Here is a 16,207-nt window from a genome sequence, read left to right as displayed (position 1 = left end):
CTCTCCACCCACCACTTCGCCCTCGCTGTCGCTGTTGCTGTCGCTGCTACTATTCCCTACCATCGCTGAATGAGAATCCCATGTCGCGACTTCTCTCCATCTCCCTCTTTGAGCTATTCAATCGTTATGAATTTGGAAGGGAAAGAAGAACTTCGTGCGTATCAGATGTGTCGGCCAACAACGGTGGCATCACACAGCAGCAGTGGTATTTTATTCACGAGTGGATGGAGAAACTGAAAATGATCTTTTAAAGGTACTTCGCTCCACCCAATTGAATCGAAAGCATCAAACCAAATCCGGGTCCTTCTTTCACAACGAAAAGTTTCAATTTTTTTTTTCGTTCTGGGCGCAGCCGATTATAATTCTAAACGAATTTGATTTCGTTATTTCGTTTAGATCATGAATGCTCAAGGTCATCTCCTCAAACGCTGGCCTGTTCGAGTTCTTCGATTCCATTGCTTCCAGCCTCTTTCTTCGACCCCTTTGTTAAATTCTGTTCCTGCCATCGATTCCCACCTAGTTTCCCTCTGTGAGAAACTGACTCCGCAAAACGCCAGAGAGGCTTTTTCTCTCTTTCAGAGTGCCGTCGATTCCGACTCCCTACCTTCTGGATTAACTTGCAACTCACTCATGGGAGCTCTCACGAGGACAAGAAATTACGAAATGGCTCTATCAGTTTATGGTAAGATGACTCGTGCAAATGTTTTACTGGGTTTCAGAACACTTTGTTGTTTAATTGAATGTTTTATTAGTACTCATGAGGTGAAAGTAGCATTTGGAGTGGTGGGTTTGATTATAAAGAAGGGTTTTGTAGTTAGTACATTTGTGATTAATATTATGTTGACGGGGTTGTGTCGAATTGGTAATGTGGAGAGAGCAACAGAGTTGTTTCATGAAATGAAAAGATTTTGTATATCACCTGACGTGGTTAGTTATAATGTGCTGATGAATGGACTCTGCAAGACCAATAAATTTGAAGAAGCTCTTCGATTTCTTGAAGAAATGGAGGGGACATGCCAGCCAAATAAAGTGACGTATACGACCATGGTGGATGGGCTTTGTAAAGGTGGAAGACTAGATATAGCAGAGGGTTTATTAGAGAGAATGAAGAAGAAGGGATTGCAGGGGGACGTCATTATGTATAGCGCGCTTATAAGTGGTTTTTGTAACAATGGAAATTTCTCTATGGGAAAAGAAATTTTCAATGAGATGCTAGAGATGGGAATTTGTCCTAATGTAGTTACATATAGTTGTTTGATGCATGGTTTATGTAAGGAAGGGCAATGGGAAGAAGCAAAGGCAATGTTGGACCGTATGACGGACCATGGTATTGTTCCTGACGTTGTAACTTATACGTGCTTAATTGACGGACTTTGCAAAAACGGGAGAGCCAAGCAAGCCTTGAACATATTAAATTTGATGCTAGAGAAGGGTGAAGAACCTAATACCATTACATATAATGTTCTGATAGATGGTCTGTGCAAAGGAGGACTAATAGAGGACTCTTGTAAAGTATTGGATAGGATGATAGAGAAGGGGAAGAAGCCTGATGTTGTTACTTATAATACATTGCTCCTGGGACTTTGTAAGGATGGGAAGGTTGATGAAGGAATTAAACTTTTTAATTTGATGTTGAAAGATAACTGCTATGTTAACCCAGATGTTGTCACCTTTAATATGCTGATTCAAGGGCTCTGTAATGAAGGTCGTGTTGAGGAGGCCATGGAGGTCTATAATACAATGGCTAAACACGGAATATTGGGCAACTTAATGACTATCAATTTTATAATTGGGGGTTATCTTGAAGCAGGAAGGGTTAACAAGACTATGGAGCTGTGGAAACATGTACTGAACTTGGGATTTGTTCCTAATTCAATTACCTACAGTATGATGATTAAAGGACTTTGCAGCTTGGGTATGATTAGTATGGCTAAAGGATTTTTTGGTACGATGAGGACACATGGGCCTAGCCCAACTCTGATTGATTACAACACATTGATTTCATCCATGTGCAAGGAAGGTAGTTTAGAACAAGCTAAGAGATTGTTTCAAGAAATGAGTCATGTAAATTTAGAACCAGATATTGTAACCTTCAATACCATAATTAACGGGTCTATGAAAGCTGGGAATTTATCGTATTCCAAAGAACTACTAATTGATATGATTGGGAAAGGCCTAGCTCCCGATGCTTTGACATTTTCAACATTGATTAATCGGTTATCAAAAACTGGTCTGTTGTGTGAAGCAAAAATTGTTTTTGAGAAAATGGTTGCTTGTGGCTTGACTCCAGACGCCTTTGTATATGATTCTTTACTAAAGGGATTTAGTTCAAAGGGTGAGACTGAGGAAATTATTGGCTTGCTCCATCAAATGGCAGAAAAGGGAGTTGTTCTTGACCCAGAATTAACTTCCACCATCTTAACATGCCTTTGTCAGAGTTCAGATTATCTCGATATTGTGGAGTCAATGCAGAAGTTTTCCCAACAAAGTTCTGATGGAAAACATATTACATGCAATGAATTGTTACTGAAACTTGATAAATCTTATCCAGAGCTCAAGTTAACCGTTGGAAAATCATAGTAAAGACCAGATATAATATCTTAAGACTCGACTTGATATCTCGTCTTCTGTTCTGTTCTAAGCAAGTCTTGGATTCTTGCATTTTTATATCCATCTTCTCAAGGTTTACCTCACAGACATTCTTTATCAAGTAAGTCATTAATCCCACTCTCATGATTAACGCTGATTTCCCTCATTCTCTTGTACGTGGCTTTTCTTTTATCCATGAATCATCCATTTTTTCTCTGTGGTCGCACATGGCTAGTTTAAATAAAACAAATAAAATAGCAGGAATCAGAAACTCCGTTGTCTGTCTCTCTCCCTTCCTTTTCCAGTTTTCCCTTTCCTGAGATCAAGTTCAGGAAAGAAATGGAAGAATAGATTATCAATTTTTATGCAAGGGATGAGAAAGGCATCGAGGAAAATAAGGATAGGGATAAGGATGTAGCGCAGGGACTAGCTTACTATCTGAGGATCATGCTCAATTCTTCAGAATTAGATGATCCTTCTCAAATTTAAATTTCAATGCTAGTACGTTCTTTGGATTATTCTGTTTCTAAACTTCAAAGTGATAGAATATAGACCTTTGGAGAGTTCTGATTCTAGAATATGATCTATGTTAGTCTTGTCCACGGCTAATCATGAGAAGTTTCTTAAAAATATCATATGTGGCTGCATACACTGGGAAGGCATCTTCTTTTACCAGTGAATTCTACTCTGTTGTGATGTACGACAGATTAAACTGCTGTAGTGATATATGTTTTTTTTCTTTAATTTTCTAATATATATGGAGTGATTTTGAGAATAGATTTGCACTTCAGCAGGGATATGCTCATGGTGAACCAATGGGAGTGTGATTGTTCAACAGACGATTGCTAAGAAACCTGGGGATATTTCTGTTGCTCTGCTGAATATGAGGCTATATTTGTGGTACCCCCATGTGCCTTTCTATTCCATATCAGTGGTGATTGTTCCAAATCCTTTTTTTTCATTTTTTTTTTAGTAAGAAACCTGAGATGTATTAGAACCAAAAGAGAGAGGAGAGAAAATAGCCTAAGGGCAGGGGAAAGAGGGTTCCCTTTCCCGCAAAACTTTAAGAGAAGAATGATAGGCCCCAAATCACTAAAATGTATGAGCATAAGCGTGTGAGAAGGAGTCGGTGTGAGAGTGGTATTATGCAATAGCAGTGAGGCCCAAGAAAATTTTGTCAGTAGTTTTGAGGGTATCTTTTGGATAGTCTTTTTCTTGTGTTTCCTCTACTGATAATTGGGAGAAAAGGGGAGTTCTTTAATCTCCCTTAGCATGTGTATTGATAAATAAAACTGAGGTCATGGCTTCTCAAAGAGTCTTCCAATCACATAGAATCATAAAGACTATAGTTACAGAAGAATTTTCTATGTCTATAATAAACACCACCACGAAGAGGTTAGCTGTACACGGTTAGAAAAAATCAATGGAAGATGATCTATCCTCCAATCCAGAAACTGTGAAAGGGTGATAAATGGTTTAAACTTAATTTATTGGTTTGGTGCTGCAGGGAGGTGAAGAACACCATGCTGCTGATGCAGCTACTTTTGCCCCAAATGCTCAAGCAGGACAAGTGGGTTGATTGACTGGTAGGAAGCAGGCGATTTGACTGGGAAAGTTGAAGTTGTCACTGGTATACCTACGGTAGAGACCTTTTTCCACTTCTTCTAAGCTCTCGTGTGGCAAGGCAATGGGTTTAGTATGCTTCCATATTTTGACTGGATCTGACTCAGATTTTTTGAAGACAATTTCAGAGATTTTGTTACATCATGGAAGAAAAAGCTAAGTTATCTCACTTTCTTTAGATGTACTGTTTATTTGCTTCATACCACCATTCTGGTTCTGTGTTTTGCTTCCATATTCTGAAGGAAATATTACATTCTTCCATATACACATACACCCTCTAGTAAGGACTAAGGTCATTACTTTTTCTGGGATAGGAGACCAGAAATTTTATTCTAAATAAAAGATACAAAGGCTGAGAAATTCTCCAAAAACTCGTATTGCTTTGCTCAAAGAGAAGCTGTACATTGTCCCATTTTATTGGTCTAACGAAGTTGCTATTTTTTTTTTTTTTTTGTTAATGTTACTTAGAAAGATGACTATGGCTTGAAGCACTTCCCAATGTAGTAGTTCATATAAATTATAGTTAGAAAACACAACCCATACGTCGTCACCCATCAACCCCTAATGTTGGTCAGGGGAAGATACACTTGCATATGGTGCACTCAGTCATTGTTTTAGCACATAATATACGATTAGCTAATCACACCTCTTTTATTGACCGAGAGGATGAAATTTATTATTTATTATTATTTTTATAAGATAACGATATTTTCAATGAGGGGAAAAAAAAGGTAGAGAGCTACCTACAAATAGGGGGCTTCCAACATCAGAAGGCTATAATTACAAATGAATTTTCTAACACCCAAAAGAGCAGTGTGTTGTACACTATTATAAAAAAAATAGATCAAAGATGGTTTGTCTTCAAAAGTTCTTTGATTTTTTTTTTCTTTATACATGAGTCAAAGGAGAGTTCTTCCCGAAATACTCGTGTAGAAGATGAGATTGCGCAAAGATATGTAGTTGTCATGGTTTGAACTCATCTTTTTTAAGTCTTTTTACTTTTTTTCATTGGTTGGGTTCTAACCAGGCCAACTTGTGGTGGAATATCGTTGCTTGTTTGATGCTGCATTTATTGTTTAAAAATTGTCATCAAAGCAGCCTTTACTATATATATATATATAATATATATATGTATTTACATTAAGATAGTATGGTCATGGTCTATACTTCTTCATTGTGTTATGTAATTTGTTTTTCATTTATTTTGAATTGCCAAAACTTTTGCATATATCTTTTTTAGTATAATAAAATTTTGGCATAAGGATTAGAAACTCTCCTAAATGCTTTAATTGCTAAGCTATGCTCATGTTCACACTCATACAATTCATTCTTCATTCTTCTCTAGTGTCTTTGGGCGCATGTTTTTTCTTTTATGTGCTATGTGGTTACGAATGGAATGTTGTAGATAACTAAATAAATAGAAATATAACTCTACAAAAAATAATAGTAATATTACTGCTTCACATAATGCTTTGTTGATTGATAGAGAGTAATGAGGCGAATTTAGTATAGTTGATAATTTTGATTCTTTTTTTTTTAAGTTCAACGATACGAGAGTGAGAATTTGTACCTCCAATCTTTTGGTCAACAACATATGTCTTAATCAGTTGGTATATGTTCAGGTTGACATGATTCATTTAAATTGATTGTATTTAGGATCCAAAATTTATAATAAAAGTTAGAACATGAAAATTGGTTCTAATATCACATTTCAATGGTGTGTGCTCAAATTTTGTACGAATTTATCATTTGAAATTTTGTATCATATATTTGAAATGAATGATGCACACTATTCCTTTTAAAAATGACATTTTCCCTCGTAGATGACCCTACCAAAGTGGGGGCTGAAGTTCACTCATTTAGTAGAGAACATGAAAGTTTTTCTTTCAATATGTTGATTTTGGGGATATGGACGATTTTATTTTTTAATACGTTAGATTAACTTTTTTTCAATTCATATATTAATGAATACTTTTCTTTATACAATAAATAGAATAAAGATTTGAACTCACAATCTCTTAATTGATAGGTGTCAATTAATGATAAGTTCACCATGTTGACTGTTATGAATATTTGAAGATCGTCAAAAGGAGTCCATATTATCATAGCTGTCAAGATTGATTGGGCTTTCTTTTGGATTTCTCTTCCAATCTCCTTTAGGACTCATGGAACCTCTTAATTGAAGATAGGTGTCAATTAATGATGAGTTTATGAATATTTGATTACCATAGCTGTCAGGATTGATTGGACTTTCTGTTGGATTTCTCTTCCAATCTCCCTTAGGACCCATGGTTATCCATATTACCATAGCTGTCAGGATTGATTGGGCTTTCTGTTGGATTTCTCTTCCAATCTCCCTTAGGACTCATGGTTTCGTACCAAGTATCAAATTCAGAGTAAACTATCTCCACAGCAAGATTCATGTGCTCCACTCCAATTAGGGCAAAAAAATCCAACTTCCAATGTCATATCCTTTTTCTCTCCTACTCGCTCTGTTTTCATTCGGGCTAGGCTCTCGGTGGAGCAGAGGAGACGCTTAGGATAACGAACTTGAAATGCGGAACCCGAGTGGCTGGCATATTTTCATTAGATATAAAATAATGCTTATGAAATGTCACACCACTATTTTATTATTCAATTTGGTTAGGGTCAGGACAATTAGAAAAAAATTGAGAAGAAAAATAAATTAAGGTGTTGTTTAGCATGCCATTTGAAAAAAATAAAATAAAAAATGAAATATTCAGTGGAGTTTAGCATGACAATATGACAATAGTGATTTTGGCTAGATAGTAGATATAAATTACTTTTAAATGCTTTTTATCTACTTTATAATTCTCCAAACTATTTTTTTGTCATGAACGTTTTAAAATTTATATTTTTAATTGATCATAAACACTCTTTAAAATTTTAACACCTACTAAATTTGTTTTTAAAAACACATCCTTGCATAAATACCTTAAAAGATTGAAGGCATGCAAATGCACACTAAGCTAATCCACGTACCTATACCTGCACCTGCATTCAAGTGGTTATTACTTCATCCATCGTCAAGAAACATAGACCGTTAAACGAAAAGGCAAGTGATGATGGTAGAGGAGAGGCCAGCAGGGGCGACCTGAGAACACACATCACACCGAGACACAATCAGGGCAACGACGTGTCGTGTGTTCTGAGGCAGACCCTGTAGGACCCTTCTACCCATTGGCTCTATGCTCCCCTTTTGGCACTGCCAGCCTCCCATTATATAGAGCAGGGCATGGATAGAAAGGAACTCCCCTGGTTCCAGTACACTGAGTTTTCAACATGTACTACACATTTCCCCATGTACTGTACTACTCCTTTGGAGAAAGAAAATTAGTTGTACTTTCAATTACTTTGTACTTCCTCCCTTCACCTCTATCCCGACGGTACACATCACCGATTGAGTTTCACATGAAACCAAGGGAAAAAGATCGTCATTTTACACCTAATATCTATCCACTTTGTATTATTACACATATTTGCATCAAAGAAATATAAAGATAAGGACTAAAATAGTTATTTTTTAAAAGTTGAAGGGCGGAAGCATAACAAACATACCCAAATTGAACTGTTGTCATGAGCAAATAAACATCTGAAGCAGAGATTCTTAATAAACATTGAATCACTACCATAAATAAGAATAGCAGTTCCAAACACTCTTTTCATTGAATTTCATGTCCTAAACAGGCATTTTACATTAATTATAGCTAAAAACAATCTAAAAGACATGTTAAGATACAGGACACTAATCCTACCTCTCAAAAAGAATTGAATAAATAACCGAACCCAAAATTGATGAAACTATGAATATTCTTTGAATAATTCCTCAAAGGCAAAAAAATGTTTCGAGATCGAATCATTTTGCAAAAGGAGCTTCAAATGCAAGGCCACCACCGAGAGTCTGGTATAGCCAACACATTCAAATGATCTCAACTTGTTCAGATATGGCCAAGGAAAAGTTTCCTTTGTGAAAAAGTTATAAAGAATTGACGGCATGAGTGGCACTCTTAATCATATTCCCTCTTTCTATCTTCATCCTCTTCAAACAAGTCTTCTGGTGGGTCGTATACGATCATATCAGGGAAAAGCTCCAAGAAGTCGTCTTTGATCTGTTCTCTCAATTCTGGGTATGGAATAAGCCCCTTCAAAATTACACGAAAGGGCAGGGATAATGGCCTATCAGGAGATTGTCTCATTTCACGATATATGTCCATGGCCTCAGAGGGCATTCCATTATCCAAGTATGCCCGAATAATATCTCCAAAAGTATGCTGATCAAATAGCACTTCCTCTCTTTTTAGATCCTGCCAAACTTGTTTTGTTTCTTCCACCTTTTTGTTCTTCGATAGCATCATAAGCATGTCTCTATAAAAGAACATGTCGGGACGATACCATACTTCTTTACGAACCACATTATACAGCTGAAATGGAAAAGCATGTGTCAGCAATGCAATCAATGAGACAAAAGCAAAGGTTTATTTCAACTAAAAAGGAGTAATGTGTATATATCTATAAAAAAAATGGTGTATTTTGTTAAATAACTTTTTTTTTAAAGGTTAAATAACAAAACTACAAGAGTAAGATAATATTGTTTTCCAAGACAATAGATTAGATTATTAAGACGTTTCAAAGAAAATTTTTTAGGATAGAATGTTCAAGGCATGCACCATTTTAAAAGAAATATAACTGGAAATAGAGTAGGTCCTTCAAAGCCAATTGGGAACCAAACAAACAATTTTGCCTCATTTCCAGTCACCTAATGTTTTCAACCTTCTTGTTCAATATCTCTTCAACACAAAAGGGCAACAAAGTATTGTAGATTAGTCAAATTCCCAACAAGAAAAACATGATTAGGAATAAGTAAATTTCTATTTATTTTACTAAAAGGTACATGATTACGCATAAGTAGATCTTTATTTGTTAAATTACTTTATTGTCTAAAGGAGACATATACGTGCTCAGTTATAGCAATTCATCTTATGTTACACCCTATGTTGGCAATACAATACTATAATTTTCTGTTTCTAATAGATGCATCACATTTTTATGTGGATCTCACTTCCAAGAAAACAAAAAACTCGTATTATAGAGCATGTTGACGTTGAAAATGCTGGCATACTTCCAAAATGCAGATTTTCTTATTTTTCTCTACCAAAAGTAGTCCTCTTGACCCAATGACATCCAATGTTAGGAAACTTGCAATCTGATAAACTGAAAATGGTGAAGCTTCCGATGAAGCTTGATGGTCTCGGTCTCGGAAATCTGAAAGAGAGAGACATCTCTCTCTTAAAAATTATTGCTTTTCTTTTTTAGCTCAAGGGTATTTTAACCTCAAACCTTTTGGTCGAGGATATATGACTTTAACTAGTTGAATTATACCCAGGTTGCCTATAAAGGAAATTATTGCTAGTTCTAAATCTAATTCTCCAACAGGTGCTTGGCGAGCTATCTTTAACCCATAGAAGGTTTTAGCTAACAAAATCAGAGTTTGCGGCCATAATAGCAAGAATAATCTGAAAAGGAAATTCACCCCATTGTTCTCCCCGAAACTCTACTAGCTCTTCTCAAAGGAGACCTTCTTTCATCAATACTGGAATTTTACCTTCTCTTCTTTGGATCTTTGCTTCAGAAGAAACCTCAAATTCAATGATAGAGAAGCTCTTGAATGACCACATGTCATGAAGTCGATCCTCAATTTCTCCCAGGATCTTCTAGTGATTCTTGGTCGTGGCATTCTGATGGTTCTGGCTATTTATTCACCAAATACTTATCTTGAATCTGGTTAAGGCCTTTCCTTGCTCTTACTTGCAATTACATTTGGCGGGTTATCCTTCCTTAGAGAATTATTTTTGTTTGAATGTACATCATTTAGCTTCTTGGTGATCTACAAACCACAAGAATTTCTTTTGCAATTATAGCTTACAAATTATTGTGAATGATGGAAAGTTGTGATGGTCTAGTCTATTGGGAAGGGTGATCTCCACCCTCTGCCCTTAGGTTGCTCTTTTCCTTCTTCTGGGAGTCCTAATATATTGTGACACTGTCTGTAATCCAAAAAAAAAAAGAAAAAAAAACAAACATTTGGAGGATTAAATGTCCTAAAAAAAGTCAAAATCTTCACTTGGTGCTCATTTCATAGTGGTATTGACACTCGAGACAAATTGAAGCATGAACCCTTTTGTCACTTTATCTTCTGGTTGGTGCATTATGTGCAAGGAGAGTGAAGATAGCTCATCTTTTCCTCCACTGCAAGTTTGCCTCTTCCATCTGGACACTCTCTTCAATTCCTTTGGCATGAATTCTACTTTCCCTTTTACCATTTTGCCGACTGAGTCGTATTACAAAGTCTCAAGTTTCCTATACCCAATCCCCTAATTCAACTGAACTGATCTCGAGACTTATCCCTAAGCAAACCAACTACACTTCCAGAGTTCGCTATATCTTTCTACATTTGAATTTGAACATGACTTTTTCCACTTCAGAATGCAATTATCAAATACTAGGACATGTAATCTTCCCCAAAACCTAAACGTAGATAAAAACCAAATACGAAGAGCATACCCATATTACGTCCTATCCAATAATGCTAAGGTTCGATCATTCAAAATGATCCCTATATAAGTAGTCCATCCAAACAACTCGAATTCTGGATTAACCCAACATATTATAGCAAGAAACCTATCAAACTCACATTCCATTGATGGCCCTTCAGAAACAACCATATAACTTTCAGCATAGAGAGAGACAGATAGAGAGAGCAGAAGAGGATATACCTTCATGCACAGAAAGACCTGTTTCTGTCTCTGAAGCTCGACGAGAACGGCGACGAGATCGGACTTGAGCAAGCGAGAGACATGGGAGGAAATGAAGCGGTCGAGGCGAATGAGATTGGACTGAAGCCTCTTGAGCTCTTTAACCACAATCAAACCCTCCTTGCCCATCTCCTTCTTCCTCCTCCATATGGAGAGGCTAGGGCTCGAAGCGGAGCCAGTGATGAACCGGAAGAGCGATTGTTGCTGTAACTGATCGCGATCGAAGAATGTGATTTGGGGAAGAGAGATGGAAGGGGATTGTGGCAGTGCGAGTGACCCTATTTGGCGCTCTTCGAAGAAGATTTGGAACAAGACGCAGCATCAAATCTGGAAGAACCTTGGAGCGAGATACTGCAACAGAATTTTGCGCTCTTGTTAAAACCCAAGAGAAATGGGCGGGGGTTCTGTAGCATAGCAAGTGATGCTTGAAGAGTTTTTTCTTCTTTTTTTCCCCTCTTTTTTATTGGGGTAATGCTTGAAGTTGAGAGTAATTCTTGTTTTCAGTGATGTCTTAACTATGTCATCCAACTGGTAAAACTTCTATTTTCAGCGTTTTTTTAATTTTGAAACTGTTTTGAATTCGGTCGTCCAAATGGTGAAACTTTTAAGACCGTTGGAAATTCAGATGATGTTTTTTTTTGTTTTTCGACGTTTGGCATAATCTTTTTAGATCCTTTTTTAAAATTGTTTATGGATTCTGTGATCCAAAAATTCTGGAAACTGCTTTTTTTAATGTTTTCAGTATTTTCAAATTTAGAATTTGAAAATTTTAACATGGAATTACATTAAAAAGATAAAAACTTTGATAAAATATATTACTTCATATTATAAACTCATTTTATGTTTGTTAGAATTGAAACAGGTAAAATATAATGTATTTTAAATTATATAACCTTGTAAAATAATAATTATATAAAATTCATAAAAGAAAATATTAATTAATTAATATAAGTTTAGATAAACTTAAATTTTGATTCAATTACCAAATCTGCCACCAAATACATATCTAAAAATACGGAAAACAAAAAATACAACTCTGATTTTCATTCAATCTCTTGTTTTCAAATTTCTGTTTTCTGATTACTAACCTTATTTTCTTCCAATTTTGAATTTGAAACTATTAAAAAAAAATTCTATAAAATTTAATTTATATAGTTTTCTTTCTTCTTTTTTTGGAAATAGTATGTCCCTATTTTATTTTTCTGAATTTACAATCATACCATTAATATTAATATTTAATAATTAAATGTTATAATTTCTCTCTAACAAAATGTTAGTTGAAAAAACCGTGGTTAGTGAAAAAAATGGCAAACAAAGAGAAGAGTGATTAATCATTAATCACACTTATTTATATTAGATGTGATGTTTAAATACACATAAATACAATAATTTTTAAAATAAAGTTTTTATTTGATAAATTAAAGTTTTTACATTTAATCATGTTTAATGGTAGAATATGAAATAGGTTAAAATCTCAAACGTTTTGCAACTATTTAAATAAGAGAGGAAGTGGACAAGTACACGTAACAACGAGCTTGTCGTTCCCACAACAAAGAACAAATTGGTCCCAAAATACAATCCCAAAAAATTCCCAGCTGGCAACATCTGATGCCTCTACTCCAAATGAAATCGAAGACTCCAAAATCGACGAAATCGACACATTCAAACCCAAATAAAGATCCCGCCGATTTAATAGGAGTGCGTTGAAGTAGAGGCGGGAGATTTGGACGAAGAAACGGGTGCATTGTTGAAAATTAAACATGTCTTAATAGGTTTAGATACCTTAATACATGTACATGAATGAGTAGTTCATTGTATGCTCATGTATTAGTTGTTTTGCTTCCAACAAATTAATTTCAGCATATATAATGTTTATGGAGACAAGTGTCCCTCTGTATATTTCCATATAATTAACACCTGAAGAGGCGGGGATTCAAACTCATTACTTATAATAGGTGTCAATTAAGTTCATGTTACAGGCATATGAGACACTTTTAAAATTTATTTCGTAAACTTATATTTAGACACATAATTGAAAATTTAGAGACCTATTAACTTATTAGACACAAATTTAAAGTTTCATCGACCTACAATTTCATTTAAGTTATTTTTATTTTACTTTTTTCTCTCGAACCCTAAACATCATAACTATTCAGCTTCTAGGTTGCGATTCCATTCAGATTTTAATGGGAGAATACAATGAATGATTTTTTTTAGAAAAACTTAAAATTTAAGAGCTCACGTGCTTAATGTGCATATTTTATATGTAACAAAAACGAAGAGAACAGCAGTGTGAAAGCAAGAGAGAAATTGTACGAGGGAATAACTTCTCTTTATTGAATTGAGAATTGTTACTTCTATTTATTAAATTGAGAATTGTTACCAGAATTTATAGGGAAGAAGAAAACCGACCACTAACTCACTACTTAGGCCACTACCCTTCAAAATCTCTCTAAACCAACACCATAACTCCATTAAACCACTAACCTATTAATTCTCTGAACTTTCAATCCACTCATCCACTACTTAATAAACTTTCAACTATGAAATTAATTACCGAGCATTACTCCTAGAATTGTGGAACCATTAACAAATAAACTAATACATGTCTGCACTAATTCTTAACACCTCCTAGTGCAAACATACAGATACAAACAACAACCACTTATGATTACTTCAATCTTCCTCCATAAGAGTAGAAATTGCTTTTGTCTCCCTCGTACGAAAACAATCCATGGTTGCATTGAGTTGCTTCTCCCTTTTCAGTTTCTTGACATGATCGAGGAGTAGAACATCATTTTTTTTCCTCAATGCACAAAAACTCAACTTGACATGTAACAAGTTCCAAACAAATCATGTCATAACAAAAAATATCCATCCTTTTTTATGATTCTCCAATAAATAAATACTTAAGTTCAATATGACTCATTATTTCCCAGCTCGAGTGACATTAGTCATTCTAACACCAGCAACGACATCAAAATCTACATCAAGAAATACATTAGCAATCACAACACCTTGATAAATAATCTTTGGATTGCAACTTTCACAAAAATACTTGAAACCTTGAGTTGTGTCAAACGACTGTAGACACCGTATTTGGTCCGACTTCAATTTAATTTTAATTTTTACTATTTAATTTTTGTTATTAAGTTTTATTTTGATTATTTTGGTTTAAAATACTATAAGATTACTTTATTATTGGTTATAAGCTAAAGTTAAAATTAAATTAAAAAAATAGATTTTGTTTTAAAGAATTTGATTTATTATTAAAATAAAAGAAATAAAAAAATTTGATTTTAAATAAAGAATTTTGTTTTAAATAAATATTTTTTTAATTAAAAAAAATAGATTCTGTTTTGGTAAAAAATAAGGATTTGGTTTATCCTCCCGTTTTTCCTTCGTCATAACCTAACGCGTGTCATTCTTCCCTTCTTCTTCTCCCTCCTTTTTTCTCTCTTCTTTTGACTCTTGGGACAGTGCATAGGCAGAGAGTTAGAAACTCATCATATCTTCTTCTCTACATCTCTCTTATCTCACCATCACCACTTTTCTCTTGCATACCCACGACCCCCGACGACGCAACAGAACGACGCGAACGACAGCAGCAACAACCTTCTTCTTCACAGCTTCTTCCAAGCCCGCTGGCACTCCGACGATCTCCTTCCCGGTAGTGCGTTTTACGTTGGAAAGAATTTTTTTTTAAATAAGGGAAAATTGGCTTTGAAAATCATGGTTTTAATTTGAAACAGATTCTTTTATTTCTATACAAAGATTTTTTTTTTAAATGTTTTTTTTTACTTTTTTTTAAAAAGAAAATGCTTTTAGTAAGAAATTTTTTTTTAAGATAAAAAAATCTTCTAAATTAATTTTAAATGAGTTTTTGAAAATAAAACAAGGTGATATTTTAAAATTTGTTTTAAAATAAAAGGTTTTCTTTTCCTAATAAAGAAGAGTTTTTAAATGAAATAAATATAAACTTAATTTTATTTTAATAAAATATTTTACTTTAAAATTTTGGTTAAAATATGTTGAAAAAAATAGGAGTTTTATAAAATAAATCTTGTTTAAAAAAATATAGATTCTTTTAAATTTGGATTGAAAGTTTAAGAGATAAAAACAAATATTCTGCTGCAGGAATTAAAAAAAGGAGATAAACTCTTTTTTTTAAAAAAAAAAATCCTCTAAATTGTTTGGTGGTTATGGTTTTCAAAAAAATCTTAACAAAAAATCAGTTTTAATAAATAAGTTTTGTTAAAAGTAAATTTGACTTTATTTTTAAATAAAAGTTTTTTTCCTTTTAAATAATCTTGTTAATTTCGAAATAAATAAAAAAAAGTTATTTATTTTTGTTTTAATTGAACAAATTCGTAGGTTTTTTTTAGTTTAAAAAAATAACTTAAAACCTTTGTTTTTTAAAAGAATTCAATGATTACATCTTATGATGTTAGAATAGTGGTAAAAGTTTGGTTTTTTAATGTACATGACTCAAATTTTTTTTAAAACAAAATTCAAAATTCAAAAATTTGTATTTTAAAACTGAACATAGCTTATATCCTAAAGTGGTGGAACGTTGGTGAGACGATGGGTTGTAATCACTCATGTCGCAAGTTCATGTCTTAATGTTACCTAAAATTAAAATTATTTTTTTTATTTATTATTTTTTGCTAAATAATTATTTCAAAAATTCCAATAACGGAAATTGGAACCTTCCAATATTCTCGAGGTGTCAAAATTTTTCTAATGGCCTTCGTGCCACTCATACCTATTAATTCATATCTTATTACAAAATGTGAATTAATATAATATGGGACATTTAAAATAAAATAAAAATATTTCCTTTTTTTGGACCAAATAAAATAAAATGATAATTTTTGACAAAATGTGGTACCGTTTTCGAACGGGTGTCGTAGGGTGCTAACACCTTCCCTACGCTCAGTCGACTCCCGAACCAACAATCTGTTTTCACAGACCTTGTCTTTATTTTTAGGTGACCAATCACACCTCGTAGATGATTGGTGGCGACTCCAAACCCTTATCTCAAAGAGACCGTTCAGGGGATGACGTTGGCCGCTCCACGTCGCGATGAAGTTGCGACAGCTTGGCGACTCCACTGGGGACTATTAAGAGAGTCAAGCCATTTATTTTGTCGTTTATTATCC

At 34.2% G+C, this 16,207-nt stretch overlaps 2 protein-coding genes across 3 annotated transcripts; one reads left to right on the top strand and one right to left on the bottom strand.

Annotated features, from left to right (window-relative positions):
- Positions 1-247: 247 nt before the first annotated feature.
- LOC111020793 (uncharacterized) lies at positions 248-4,583 on the top strand. Its single transcript, XM_022297569.2, is given in 4 exon segments — positions 248-2,568; positions 2,570-2,710; positions 3,381-3,489; positions 4,097-4,583. Coding segments are annotated over 2 exon segments (2,196 nt in total). The 5' UTR covers positions 248-399; the 3' UTR covers positions 2,597-2,710; positions 3,381-3,489; positions 4,097-4,583.
- A 1,630-nt stretch (positions 4,584-6,213) lies between these two features.
- Positions 6,214-11,548, bottom strand: LOC111020768 (Pentatricopeptide repeat (PPR) superfamily protein). 2 transcript variants are annotated; one of them, XR_015791611.1, is made up of 3 exons: positions 11,007-11,548; positions 7,216-8,654; positions 6,214-6,784 (listed from the first exon to the last, which is right to left on the bottom strand). XR_015791611.1 is itself a non-coding variant. In XM_022297531.2 (2 exons), exons 1-2 carry the CDS (start codon positions 11,172-11,174, stop codon positions 8,241-8,243), a joined length of 582 nt encoding a protein of 193 aa, XP_022153223.2. In that variant the 5' UTR covers positions 11,175-11,548; the 3' UTR covers positions 6,214-8,240. The 2 variants fall into 2 exon arrangements, 1 of the variants encoding a protein (XP_022153223.2); XM_022297531.2 differs by having other exon boundaries at positions 6,214-8,654.
- Between the last annotated feature and the right edge of the window lie 4,659 nt (positions 11,549-16,207).

The sequence above is a fragment of the Momordica charantia genome (assembly GCF_013281855.1).
Source record: "Momordica charantia cultivar OHB3-1 chromosome 6 unlocalized genomic scaffold, Mcharantia_2.0 BLBB01000006.1, whole genome shotgun sequence".
In the NCBI taxonomy this organism is placed as follows: Eukaryota; Viridiplantae; Streptophyta; class Magnoliopsida; order Cucurbitales; family Cucurbitaceae; genus Momordica; species Momordica charantia.
The sequence above is the reverse complement of the archived record's forward strand: the minus strand, read 5'-3'. Positions and strand labels throughout refer to the sequence as shown.

Coding starts and splice junctions, on each gene's coding strand:
- LOC111020768 (XM_022297531.2), bottom strand. CDS start 11,174: ATGGGCAAGGAGGGTTTGATTGTGGTTAAAGAGCTCAAGAGGCTTCAG. Junction 8,655..11,006: donor AGGTCTTTCTGTGCATGAAG/GTATATCCTCTT, acceptor TTTCCATTTCAG/CTGTATAATGTGGTTCGTAA.